This window comes from Pomacea canaliculata, linkage group LG2 (assembly GCF_003073045.1).
Source record: "Pomacea canaliculata isolate SZHN2017 linkage group LG2, ASM307304v1, whole genome shotgun sequence".
In the NCBI taxonomy this organism is placed as follows: domain Eukaryota; kingdom Metazoa; phylum Mollusca; class Gastropoda; order Architaenioglossa; family Ampullariidae; genus Pomacea; species Pomacea canaliculata.
The window spans coordinates 7913607-7927884 of NC_037591.1; the positions used below are offsets into that span (position 1 = coordinate 7913607).

The 14278-nt window shown below is 41.7% G+C and overlaps 1 protein-coding gene across 1 annotated transcript; it reads right to left on the reverse strand.

Moving 5' to 3' along the window:
- Nucleotides 1-63: 63 nt before the first annotated feature.
- On the reverse strand, nucleotides 64-6167 carry LOC112558326 (solute carrier family 23 member 1-like; the record flags this gene model as incomplete). The annotated part of the gene is given in 16 exon segments (XM_025228745.1): nucleotides 64-1632; nucleotides 1901-1946; nucleotides 1948-1997; nucleotides 2595-2868; nucleotides 2994-3247; nucleotides 3492-3630; nucleotides 3873-3901; nucleotides 3904-3992; nucleotides 4156-4225; nucleotides 4228-4336; nucleotides 4634-4698; nucleotides 5147-5207; nucleotides 5209-5271; nucleotides 5487-5536; nucleotides 5539-5608; nucleotides 5868-6167. Coding segments are annotated over 16 exon segments (1914 nt in total), but the record flags the coding sequence as incomplete, so codon positions are not given.
- Between the last annotated feature and the right edge of the window lie 8111 nt (nucleotides 6168-14278).

Genomic DNA, 14278 nt, shown 5'->3' on the forward strand with positions numbered 1-14278 from the left:
TATGAAACAATTGACATAAAATTGTTGGTATTTGTTTATTAAATACAAAAAATTATGTTTGTAAACAAACATATACGATTGCAATAGCGTAAGATTTGTATAATAAATTCATAAATGGATTACCATTTATCTCTGTTATATAATCTTTATAAAACACACTTTGGACCTTGATACGAGTGTGTATATTCTCTGCTTGGGGGTATGTGTGTGTGGGTGTGACTGTGTGTACGTGGGTGGGGGTGGGTGGGAATATGGGTGAGCTGTGAAGGATAGACCGGCTTTTCATTGGGAGACCTTGTCTCGTGGGCACGTGACCGGCCCCTCAGGCGTGAGTTCATCCACGCTGCGTCCTCCACGACTGGTACCTCCTGTTGTAGTTAAGGGATGAGAAGAAGGAGGAGGAGGAGGTGTGCATATTTGTGCATGCTTACCTGTGTATGTGTGTAGGTGCTTATGCGTGCGTACATGAGAGTGCGTCAGACAGACAGACAGACAGACAGACAGACAGACAGACAGACAGACAGACAGACAGACAGACAGACAGACAGACAGACAATTGTTCTGGATATAGCGAAAAACATTCTGGCTTGAAAGACTGCACGACAGTTTTAACACTGAAAAATTGCATAACCGTGTGAACACCGTGAAAGGCAAGTGAACACTAAATAATAGCAACATTAACTAATCATCACTATCATCAAAACAAATGGAGTCTGCAAGAAACACTGGTTGTTATCTCCTGAAGATTCCCTGGGGATAAAACAATATTCGCGAGGTCAAGATATTTGTCTTAACTTCCCTAGTTTACCTAGTAAGCTTCATGCTGTATGAATGCTAGCAGTCACAATATTGTCAGCTTCCATTACATCGCCTACAGTAATTCCAGTTTTATATCAATAAAATTTTACACTTTATCCTGCGGCTCATACTGCAGACAATAAAAATTAGAGCTTTCCGTGCACCTTTGTGAGGTAGGTGATTCAGATGAATAATGTCGATCGTTCGGACAACTGGATCGTGTCGATGAGACGAGACCCGGATAATAATAAAACAAATCCCTTGATAATGTCAGAACAAACAGACCTGAATTATTATTAGGAAAAAGAGACTTGAATATTACAAAAGAAACGGAAACTATTTCAATACGGATACTGGACAAGGACAATTCAGAGGATATCTGGATAAGGACAATTAAACGAAGACTTGGATAATGCTAATGATACATAAACCAGATAATGTCATTGGCAGTAACATGAGCAATCAGCCAACACGAGATCATTCTTCGTGTCCACGGATGACATTATAAAGGACATCCATGGATGAAATACAGATTGGTATGTATGGTTTGCGATTTGTATAAGTCAAAAATCTAGCAATGAAGCCATCATCAGTGATCTGTTGACGAGCGACCTCGTAACATCCGACACAACCTCTTGAAGGGAGAGCACCGTCTGAAGGCGAAGGTGGGCATGAAGGGGACGTATCTGCAGCACGTAATACGACGTAGGCAGGCGGCCAGGCACGGAAAGCCGTAGAGGTTGGCCGTGATGTGGTCGTTGTCTGAGGACTGGCTGGAGTCTGTGAGGTCCGCAATCTGTCGCCATTTTATGATGCCTCTCTCTTCTGGCGTGCCTGAGTGGACAGAGAACGAGGTCAGATAGCCATTCAGAAAGCCAATTACTATCCCTTCCTCACTCACTCACTCACTCACTCACTCACTCACTCATCCATCCACGCACCCAATCCCACACCACTCACTCAATTGTTCAAGTATGTGGGTGTTCCTGTTAGGTCCTATCAGGCAAGTTCCTATGTATGCTTGTAGAAATAAGATTTTATTTAAAATTATTCTCAGCACGTGAGACATAAAAATAACTGACAATTTCTCCAGTTTCCTCACCTGGAACAGTGTTGTCGAGGAAGAAAGCCAGGACGCCGCCCACGAAACATTGCTGTACCCATTAGCACCTTTAGCACCTGGTCCAGATCGCTGTTACCTGGGTCAAAGAGGAACAGCAGTAAAAACCAAAAGGGTGATCCTCACACAAAAAATTACCAATGGACCAATGGACACTCTTGGTTCTAAACTGTCTGAGAAACGTGTACAGCTTTTACAATAAACGAGCAGATATGAATATATCCTATAGGCTAAAATTTCGTCTTTACGAGATGTGTTAATTCTATCCTGTTTCAACAAATGAGAACTTTTCAGAACTATGTTATTTCAAGTTTTTAAAAAAAAAATTACACAAACAGATTATTTCTATAACACACACACCCCTATCTTGTAGGCATCGTTCTATTTTTTCCCCACATGATGGTTCTACGCATTTTTGCTCAATTTTCTCTTCTAGATGATAGATAACCGCTTTCCATGTTGACACCAGTAAACATCAGATTTCTACGCTCTTTCTATTCTTCCTCTGTTCTTATTTTCCATTTCAAAAGAACTGCTTTTAACCATTGTGGTTTCTAAAGGAAGCTACCGCAATAACACTGGTGTTAATAATGTCATGAATATCAAACTATTCACATGAATCTGACAAATCATGCACCATCAGAATAATCATAACCGAAACAGTCTGTCTGCTTACCTGTCTGAATGGCGTCCGGGTGGTCGGCCAGGTAGCGGGGTACCATGAGGCCCACCAGCAATGAGGAGCCGATGATGCAAAGGTTGCGACCCGAGGAAAGGTCGACGAAAGAGAGGTTGGAGAGCCCCACGGAGGTGACCATGCCGAAGCTGACCAGTACTATGCCCCCCAGCACTGGGTCTGGAAGCATGGTCAGGAAGGCGCCAAACTTGCCGCACAGCCCGCTGACCAGGAATATGATACCTGCGGCCACGAACGCCCAGCGACTCGCCACCTGCAGTACACGTGCACAGGTGAAAAATTATGAGAAAAAATATAAACCAATAACAATAAATCATTTCGTTGTACTGAAAATCGTATAGTTTGTTAACCGGCACTGAGAGTGGCGAGGTTTCTCACCTTCGTGAAGCCGATGGCGCCTACGTTCTGGCTGTACGAGGTCGTTGCACCCCCTGACCCCACTGCACCGGAAATCAGGCTGCCCAAGCCCTCGATGGCGATGCCGCGGTTGACAGCGTGCGCAGGCGGAGGCGGAACTCCCGAGATGCGTGCGCATGCGTAGTAATCGCCCACGGACTCGATGATGGAGGTGATGGTGGCGGCAAGCATGGCCATGAAGCTGGCGAGACTGACTGTGGGCATCCCCCACTGACCTGAGACATTGGAGACAAGCAGTCAAACAGGTTGTTCGACAACCCAAACACCGATTTAGACTTGGAGTAAGCTTGAAGACATTTACTGAAATCTTTTCATTACATAAATTTGTAGTTATAATAAAGAGCAGACCTACTTTCCCTGGAAAATAAAAGAGGACATTACATAAAAGTTTCTGTCGCTGGAATTTAAATAAATGTAGTGTATATGTGGACATAGCAAATACAGCCAGCATGGACCTACCAGGGTAGGGAAAGAAGAACCATCTAGCTATTTTCACGACTTCGACTTTTGAATCAGCGCGCACACCCGGTTCTGTGAGGGTGTTAGTTGCGGTCAAGATGGCGCAAAATCCCCATGAGAGGACCACTGCCAGGATCACCTGTGACACATGACTTCTGGTGTCATATGAAGCACCATTTATCTTATTCTAAAGAGCTCAACAGTAATTTAAGATATGTGAAGCAGTCCAGGTCTTTATTATAAGGTCTCAAAGCTTCTTTCTCAATAAACAAAATTCGTAAAGACTATAGATCTCCTTATATTTTGGTAACGACATAAAAGTATGAAAGTTGGCTTGTTCTCATTTCAGTCCGACAGCTAAATTTCTGGATGTTGGCTTACCGGAAGTAACATGAAGATGGGGTACTTGACAGTCGGCAGCCTTTTGCCCTGCTGCATGAAGGGAAGGGTACCCTGACGTTGCGGAGGTACAGAGAAAAGAGGAACACGAGACCGACAGTCCTGTTGACAAATACGAGACCGACATGTTAATATACTGAGACCAAAAATGCTGCTGACAAGCAGGAGTAAAACATGTTAACATTCTGAAAGTGCAGTTGACAAACACGAGACCATCATTGTTGTTGACAAACACGAGACCATTGTTGTGGACAAACCATCTTACAGCGCCGTGATGCCCCAGTGTTTCTGGCAGAACTGGAGAGCCACGTCCACCAGCGACAGCCCGACAAGGAGATGGTGGGGACGACAGTGATGGGGCCCAGGTACTCCAGCAGCAGTCCCAGCATGCCCGTGCAGCCGATGATTACCTGGGCTAGAGACGCTGTCATGATGCCGCCTTGAATCTGGACAGATATAACAAAGAACAGACTTTAATGATGACAAGACTGTTTCAACCTGTCGCCCAGAAATGCGAAAGAATGTTTTAAATTTTGTCTAAAGTTTAAACTACTTACTGCATAACTTGCAAATCACAGAAGGAGAGCAAGCATTTCTTTAACAGTGGTCCTAATGTAGTTTGTCTAATTCAAGCCAAAGTTTCCAGGATGTAAATTAAGACATTGATCCAGATGCGGCTTCACTTATGGACTAGAAATAAAAATAAAAACAATTTTTGTACCGCTTGTATGTGGGAGACTAACCTCTCGCATTCTGCTCTGCCATGCTTCAGTGATTTCTTCAGTTGCATTGGCGTTTGTCAAAGCCTCTGAGTGAGGAGAAAAAAATAAGACATCGTGTGATTCGTCTGTAAACAAACAAGATGGCGGCAAAGTGGTACAGCGTGGCCAGTGATGTAGTGAAATCCATGAATGTAAAATATAAATAACCAGCACTTCTTACTGTTTGTCTGTCTGTATGTCTGCCTCTGGTAACACTCTGGCATGTTTGTGTGCCTTCTATGACTTGAGTACACGAAGAGTTTTCAGGAAGAGAGAAAGAAATCGCGATGGAATGTTGTAAACATATACACCTCTCTTTATAACTCCAGGATGTGTGCGTGTGTGTGTGTGCATGCACGCTCGCATTACCATACTAAAACATAAAATCAGAAGTTTTACATAAAAATTAAACAAAAATTTTATAGCATCAATGAAGTTAAGGAAAAATAAAAATTAGCGAAAAAATAATTTCTCTGTTTTGGTTAAAATACTCACCCATATCAGGACATCTCCACATCTGTAAAGACATTAGAGCAGCGATGGCTGGAATAAACTTTGTGGCAGCCACCTTGGATGATGGGAAGCCTGAATAAAAATGTCAAACTTATCATTGCATCGCACTGTTTGAGTAACAACCACAAATTCTGTCGTAAAGAGCCTAATGGTGATCGCCTTCCATCACTCCAAATAGCAAAAAGAATGTGTGGCATTAATAAGTTGCCTTTATGATGTACATGTCTATATCCGCTGTTTACATTCGCTGCTTTCTGTGGTGTACAAGGGTTAGGTGTTCACGCACCTGACGCCGAGGGTGTTCTGCAGGAATGGTGCACACCCCGCACATGAAGAGGAAGGTGGACATGATCTCCGACTTGACCAGGGTTAGTCGTCGGCGCAGATGAGACGACTGACGATGAGGGGGATGGAAATGGTAGAGCTTATGCTCAGCAGAACTTGCTGGAAACACACGAAGGCAATAACCTCAATAACATCCTCTATCTCTCTGTATTTGTGTGTGCTTATGCATGGGTGTTTATGAACCGTGACTAATTGTTGTCCAAAGAAAATATAGTCGTCATACATATGTAACCTTTTGTGAATGTGTGCTTATTTTTGTGAAATATTAAATCTAATTGTTGTCCACCTGTCTCGCAAGATGCAATGACAAATGTTTTATTTTTTAAAACGCGTTTGGATGATGGAGACCAATGCTCACCTGAAGCCCGAAGAGGACGCACATGTAGACAGGCGGCACGTCCGTCACCGTGTACTGTATCCCGAGCTGCTTCTCCAACGCCGTGTGGTGTCGCTTCCCTTCCTCTTCACCCTCTACACCTGATGGCGCCTCCACCCATGTCACGTGTCCAGCCTCCGTGGGTGGCACGTGACCGGAAGAGGAGCAGCAAAGACCGAAGACTTGCCGGTTGTCACCGGTCTTGACGTCAGCGTTGACCACATGGGACGTCTTGTCCGTGACCTCAGCAGACGACAGGTAGGGAGCCCGAGTCGACCGTTTTCATGACCTGCAGCGGCAAGGTCGTCCACGCTGTGGGCGTGGGCCGTGTTGACGAAGCCGTTCTCAAGGCGCATGTCTGGACTGAGCGGAAACAGCTTTTCCTTACCTGCGCACGCGAAAAAGATCATTGTCTTTAAATGCTGGTCAGCTTATATTTTTGACACACATGCCAATGTAGACTCCTTTAACCTTAGCAACAAACGAAAAGAAATACTAACGCAGTACTTTAAGTCTCTCCGAACTTAAGATCAACCTACACTTATGCAATCCTTTCTCCAAGAAAAGATGTAGAACTCTGACATGCGAAAGACAGGGCATTTAGTACACACTGATAGATAATGTCACACCTTATTACCACAATAAATACCACTTCTTGTCCTAAGCAAACTCTCTATCAAAAATAAATCCCGGTTTGGTACACTGAGGAGACGAGGTTATAAATCCTAGCGAAGATAGGCTCGGCAAATAAGAGAGACAAAAGGTAAATAGGGGCTTAAGAGACTATGAAAGACCTCATCCCTGTTCAAATATAAAACCCAGATCACATTGTCAAGGACTAGAATGTGTCTAGGTACAAAGCAAGCATATCTAGCACTGGCCTCCGGACCCTGGTTCCTGTCCTGCTTGTGTCCCGTCTTCAGCAGCAATGTCCATCCCGACCTGCGTGTTTACAGTAATGTTTACTCTCGCCTGCTTGTCTCGGCAAACCACACTACCTTATTTATTCTCAGTGGTCCCTCTAAATAGTTTGATAAAGGTTCGTTCACATGTGCTGACCATAATCTGTGAAACTCAAAGACCCTTTCTCTTTGGAAACTCTACAATCTCGTTCCAGAAAAATCTCTAACAGACTACCATGCCTTGCTGCGGTCGAGGATATTAGTCAGAGTGTATGTGTGGTTGAGTGTTTGCATAAAGATACTATTAATAAACTGAAGCTCAGCTATAAAGTCTGCTCATAATGTGAATGGATTCTTGACAAAAACTTTAACATCGTAATAAAGTTATTGCTGTACTCAATAGTCTATGTCATTGTTGTTTCAATGATGGAGGAAGAAAAAAAAAATAAAAGATGTGTGAATGCGAGAATTATCTTTATGTGATCACAAATACTTGAGAGGTTTTATAGTATCTTCCCATCCTTCCATTCGTGTAATGTCTTAAAATTAAGTCCTTAACACACATTAACCCATAATAACCAATTGTAAAACTACAGGGCATCAACTCTCCATCCCCAGTAATGTCCCCTTTGTTTACAGCCCTAGCGCGAGAAGAGGTTCGTGACAGTGAATTAAATTAAAAGAAATTGACAAAACAAAGTATATATTATTTAAATCAACTGACTCTATCTTGCTTTAATACTCTTATTATTTCAGAATATGAACGTGTCATTAGCTAAGTGCCCTCTGGTTCAAAGTTCGTAAGGTAACAAAATATTGAGCATAGAATAATAGCCAGAAAAAAAAACATTCTAGAAAAATTAAATCAGTGTCATTGTCCCTGAGCTCAGCTGCAGTGTTTCCTGTAAATAAGTGCAGAACGTGTTCCTATGTAGGAAAGAAGTGAGAAAGGTGAGGTTGGTATGCGGTCTCACCCATCCTAGAGGTCAACGACCAACCCCTTCTTCATCCATCATCGCCGCCCCTCGCACTCTACATCCTACTCGTTTACGGGTCTTAAATAATCATAATGGGCTTTCCTTAATACAGGAACTGAGAAACTCGAGAAAATCTACAAGCGGATGAAAGGTGTGCTGCAAATGTGTGGTGAAAATGATATTTTTCTGACATTTTCCCTTTAAAAAAAGCAGCAGACCATTTTACTCCTCCTCCCTTCCGTGACTGCGCCATAGGTGGCTGCCTAACTTCTCCTAATGGTAAAAGCCTGGCCACATGTTGGGACTGTTCTCCTCTTACTCCACCATTGTGTCCGTGAACTCTGTGAACTCCACGACTCCCTGATGTATTGCTAGAATGTTCCTCTTCTCATGTCACCTCGCTCCTATCGTCAGTCACCACAGTGAAGACAACATGTCTTTTGGCCCTCGCACTCTCACTGTGCACTCTGAACACTAGGACCCTTCCCCCCCGCTCCCCTCAACCCCCAGCTACCAAATGTGGTATTCACAACCAACCGGGACATTTTAAAAGCTCATTAAAGCATGACTACGAACTGTGATAGCTTAATGATGTGTTTCTCATTATATGATATCGCAGTGTGTGTCTGATGTTCCTGAACTTTTTTCCATACAGATAAAGATGAACAGCGCGTGAGTGTCTCGCGACGATACTGGATTGGCATTCCAGGTGGACAAGGTTGTTTTGCTCAGTAATTAAAAGAAACATTCTGGAAGAACGATACCCGAAAGAATGATATTCGAAAGAGTTGCTTAGGGTTCTGAATTCGCTTAAATACAAGCAAAACAGTTTATTCAGTCTGAAAGTGGTCTTAACCAGAGCGAAACACATTTATGTATAATCAGCTGTTCCTTCCTTTTAACCTGACCTCCTCATGCACATACACTTGCGGTGACGCACGTACAAACACACACACACACACATGCATATACATACACCATTTTATGGCTTTGAGGCGACCTCCTGACGAACCCTACATTTGTGTGTGAGTTTAGCATACTTGACAGCCATTGGTATGAATAAATAATTATTTTGCTACTTGACTGCATTTTTTCTGCTTGCCTGTATCTCTCTCTCTCTCACACACGCAAACACATTCACACTCACACACACATATACATACATGAATATTAACCTAATTCATTTTTGTTGAGGCGTCTGGTAGTAAAAGTGCGATGAAGGAACGAAGGATGGAGGGAGAAGTTTCAGAAGAAAGGAAAGTTTGTCACTAGAGGGCGCTGCCTTACGAGTCGCAACACAAAGTTTGTTTAAAGTACGAGCACGTGAGGAACAGATTGGACTGAGGTCGTCAGACGACAGCAGCCACACAAAGGACAGAGGAGAGGGGAGCAACAAGGCTACATCAGGCACGGCAGGCATGCCTGTAAACAGATGCCACGTGCAGAGAAAGAACAACATGTCGCAGGGACCCCAGACGATATCTGAACCCAGGTCAGCTGACTTCTCACTGTATTGGTGATAAGCGCCACCGGACCCACCAACAGGAGAGAAAGGAAAAAACTAAACCTAGAGTAGAGATGCAAAACACAAAAGTCTACTCTCCTCCATTTTTCATCTTTACGAACTGTCAAGTGTAGCCCAGTAACAGACATTACAACAGACAATTAACTTCAGTGGTGTACAACAGAGCAGCTCAGTGGTTCATGGTAAACAACAATCAACATGTACAACAAACAATATCATCAGTGTACAATCAGCATCAGATAAAGATATATATAAGCCAGAGACAGCATGTCTGGCTGCACGTGCAAAGCCGGGGATTCCCCCATTATGGAGTGGCAGTACTGTTCATAAAGCTCATAAATTTTTTAGCACCTGTAAATTTGAACATCCATGACACGGATGTAACTGTCATCACCCTTGTCATCTCACTAACAATATAAAAGTATATAAAACTCTCTGTCCCTAACACACATTCACTCACAAGATCTCTTCTTAGTTTTAGATAAACGCTTTCCTTTCATCACTAGTATCAGTTAATTGTATAATCCATTATATATATGTAAACACTATACAAACGTGTGTGTGTGTGTGTGGGGGGGGGTGTATAACGACCACTTGTCAACATGTGTAAGAGTGAAGTATATTGTATATATAGTGCGATACAGGCACTCTACTAAATGTCATTATTTTATAATAACCACTTTGCTTAATCGTGAGAAGTGTACTAAAACAAAAAGTCTACCCACATACATGCTAAGCTCCCCCTTGAACCCACGCAAACAGCATTACACATAAATATATATATCCAAATATTTGTATATGTGTTGTGTGCATGTATGTTGTGTGTGAATGGAAAAACCGAAATTAAGATTATTTTCATTATATTTGTGATAGACTATTATCCCAAGAAACGGATGCAACGAAGCACATGATACATAACAGACGTTTGATAGTCTGTACGTCCATCTGGCTGGTAGCTGTGTCCGCTGGTCTTCTGTCTGATTGTATTGTCTGTTGTTTGTCTCTCTGTACGTCAACCTACACAAGTACAAAAGCCTGATACCCACCAGACATCTTGGATGCAGGAGCAACGAAAGCCCAGAGCCGTTAAAATGGCCGACAAGCCCCCTGGTGACAGATGCGCACAAATGAACACGTTGCAGACAACTGAGGACTCCCCCCAACACCTGTTAGTCCGGCTTCAGAAACACAATGCTGCGACTGTGTTTACTTTAACCAAAGGTAAACAGCTTGTTGTTGTGATGTGCAACGCAGCCAAGGTCCTGCCTCGTCGTCCACACAAGACATAATTCAGTGGCAGGGAAATCGAGACGAATGCGAAAAAGTAGGCGAGGGAGGGGTAGGAGAGTTAAAGTCTGCTGAAGGCGGACCTGCTTTTGTGAATCGGAATCATAACCGTGTTGGCTTGAAGCCTGCTTCACACTGTGCGACTAAACTTGACTCAGCGGAGGCTCACCACTAATCTACAAGATATCGTTTTACTTGTTTTTTTTTTCTTTGATCGACAGTGGCAATGAAAGATAATTTTTTAAAAAAAGTTTTTGAACGTTAGATAAAATATTTAATAATAAATAAAAGAATTTGCATATCAGGATATGCAAACCACTTTCTATATTTTTTTTCACACACAGCACGAACGTGTCTCCTAGCAGATGATTAACTACTAAAACGAGGCAGGTGTGTACAAAGCTTCCGGTTTAGTCATATTCATTGTTTAGACACACACTCTCTTTCACCCTCATACACACTCTCTCACCCTCATAACACTTTCTCACCCTCATATACACACACCTATTTACTTACTCACTGACAGGTGATTAATTTCTAATTAATTAAACCAGTCACCCTGTTTGTATCTTTCGGACACCAAAGGTCTGATCGCCGGCTTAACTTCAATTATCATAGGGGAGTGGTGTCCCTTCGCCTGACAGGATAGAGGGAAGCAGCTTTCCGCATGTTATGTAGTTCTGCTTGATTTATTTGTTATTTTGGTGACCATGGTGGCCGTGACTGTGGAACTGAATTTTTTTTCCTAATTGTGTGTACCGGTTTGAACCGGTTTGTGTACCGGTCTCTGCTAGTGACCTTCCATCAGCCTTAAAAGATTATGTTTTAACAAGATTACTCACTGTCTTCTGATTACACAATCCCAGCAGTCTCTTGACTATTTGATATTCACCTGTTCTGTGTCCATTAATGTGTGTTTCGCCTCCTACTAAAATAAACTGAACTGGGCGAGATTATGTGTCTTTTTCTGTTTGATTTTCTTGATTTGCTGAAGATTTGTTTGAAGGTATGAGAAACAGAAACCCCACTAACAACACCAAGCAATAGTTTATACTACAAAATGAAAAGTTCTATCGACAACTTAAATAAATTGTAGAAACAAACCAACATGATGACTAGAACAGTCTCTGGTCTCGCAACTTCACGCCGTCTGGTCTTACTGTGAGAAATGTTTCATGCAGAACAATACCATACCTTTCTACAACTTCAAAGATTTCTACCCACCAAAGAGTGAAACTTTCTTCTTTTTCACAAACCACTTCAGTCTGGTATCCAGGAGGCCAGTGTTATCTCTGAAAACTGTATTTCACTGGCAGCCCTTCCACTTCCCACCAGATTGTCATACATGTCCACACAACAAGAAATGTGTGAAGGGTACTTTCCGGAAACGTAGAAACATTTGCTTCATCTTCACAGCTAACCCTTGTTGTTAACATTCTCTGATAAACACACCGGACCATCTTTGTCCCACATGGCAGACAAAAACCCTGGTTATAAAGACTTCTGTGTGCTTACCCCGAGAGTACACCGGGGTTAAGGATGGGGCGTGGAAGGAGCGCTAATCTGTCCTCAACATCTTCTGACAATGTCAATAGATGTTATTTATTTGCTGAAGTTTGTTCTAAAAACTGGAAACAAGAACTTAACAATCAACCTAAACCTCTCAGAGAAGTACCAAGCAGTTTTACAGATGATGCGAAGGGTTGGTTTTTACACACAACTGAAATTGTTTATTGGTAAAGACTAAAACGACAATTTACCAAAATAAAAAGTAAAAGTAAATATTATTATCTACATAAATATCAGATATAATCTAATAACTTACATTTTAGCGCACTGCTAAATTAGTGTTTAGAAGTTAATGTTTTCTTAAATTTTTAAATATTGTTGAAAAAGTTACACAATTCTATTCCTTGCAAGCAAGTTCCAATTTGTTTAATGGTTTAAAGTTTTTGAACTTACAAGAAGTGATTGCTCCTGAGAAAAAAAAGACTGACCACATTTTCTTTTTGAGAACAGGTCCACAACACTGTATTTTTTTAGATATACATGCAATGTAAATGTAAATATGTGTACCGATGTCATTTATGTTACAATAAATGTCGTTCATAAAAAATCCACACTTCAAACAACTACTTGCATCAATGCCGCCGGACAATAATCAGTTAGAATTTACATAATATTAAATATTAACAACATATTTTAGTTCAAGAGGTACCTAACTGTACTCACCTTGCCGGAGTCCTGCCTATGGTGCCCCTACAGCCAGATGTGTGTTACACAAACACCAGAGATGCTTTGTTCTGTCAATACAACTTGCTTTAGGTCCTTTAAACAACCAGTGAAAGGGCGGGTCACGTGGTTTCTATTTAAATGAAGCCTCTTCCCATCTGTTGCCCTACTTCTGTTCCACCAATTATTTACTTTGTTCTTTTTCTTTTTTTTCCCTTCCTTTTTCTGGTTTTTCCTTCTTTTCTGTATTTAAACGTTCCTGGATTTTTTTTAATCAATCGTTCCTTCAGCATTGGTCAAGCGTCAATGTTCATTTATGAAAGACTGAAAACCCTGGCATTCAGTGATGATTCATGTTGGCAGGTTCATACTTTTCTTCAGCCTGTTATATGACTCTTCTCGTCTGCCTGGCTGACTGGTTTTTCTTTCCTTTTTTTCCTGATAGCCAGCTTTGATTATCTTTAGACCAGATTAGGTATATTAAATGTTTTTCTCTAACAACCGCAAAGCGTGCTACGTGTTGAAAATAAACACGCCCGAACCGAGAACCGAATCCAGGCCAGTCGATCCTCACTACATTGGTGACAACAATGTAAAGTTGCACCACCAGACCCGACACAATCCTCACATCAAAGCTCACTGCTTTCCTGTATTTTATGTATCCCTTAAAACTGGCCGCTTTTATTTTTACCTGTGCATAGATAAATTTCATATTGAACCGGAGGGTCAGGGAGACTCGCAAGAAAAGTCAATGATGTGTACTTAGAAGTAAAATATCAGTCAATGTTCCACTGCCCTATATCTGGCAATTTTCTCCGACAAGATGGCGTTCATAAGAGAGACCTGGCCTTGCTCCTGGAAAATATGAGTGAGGAGAACAATCTGAGTATCTTTCTTGGTTTTTACCACTTAGTTCAGACTCAGAACAAATAGTTCAGCCCTATAGAGTTTCAAGTGTTCGGGGTTTTTTTTCCCCATTGAGATTAATTTTTTATTTCTGATTGATAGCTTCACTTATCCAAAACTCTCAATCACATTCCGACTCAACCTACTTCAACTTGACATTTTAGTTACTGAAATGTAAAATTTTAATTGTAAAATTTACACAGAGGTAAAAACAATGTACTGGGTTAGTAGTAAGATTTTCTTTTTCTAAAGCAGCAACCACAAGAGATTTGACAAAAGCCATTCTACTTGTATTAGATGTCAACTGCGAATGGAGTCGAAAACAGCTGGACCCAGAGGCCTTTACTGAACAGATGGTCGTCTTCTCCATTTGACGAGTCAGCAGTTCACTTCAGTCTCTCAATACACTAGGATGTAAATTCGTCAACAACAACTCCCAGTGCAAAGAGTGCGAGTGCATTATGTTTATTTAAAGTGCTTTAATGTAAAGAATTCGATCACTTTTGTTCCCGTAGACACAATATGACTTACTTAGTCCTACCTGCTTTTCCTTCGACTTCTGGA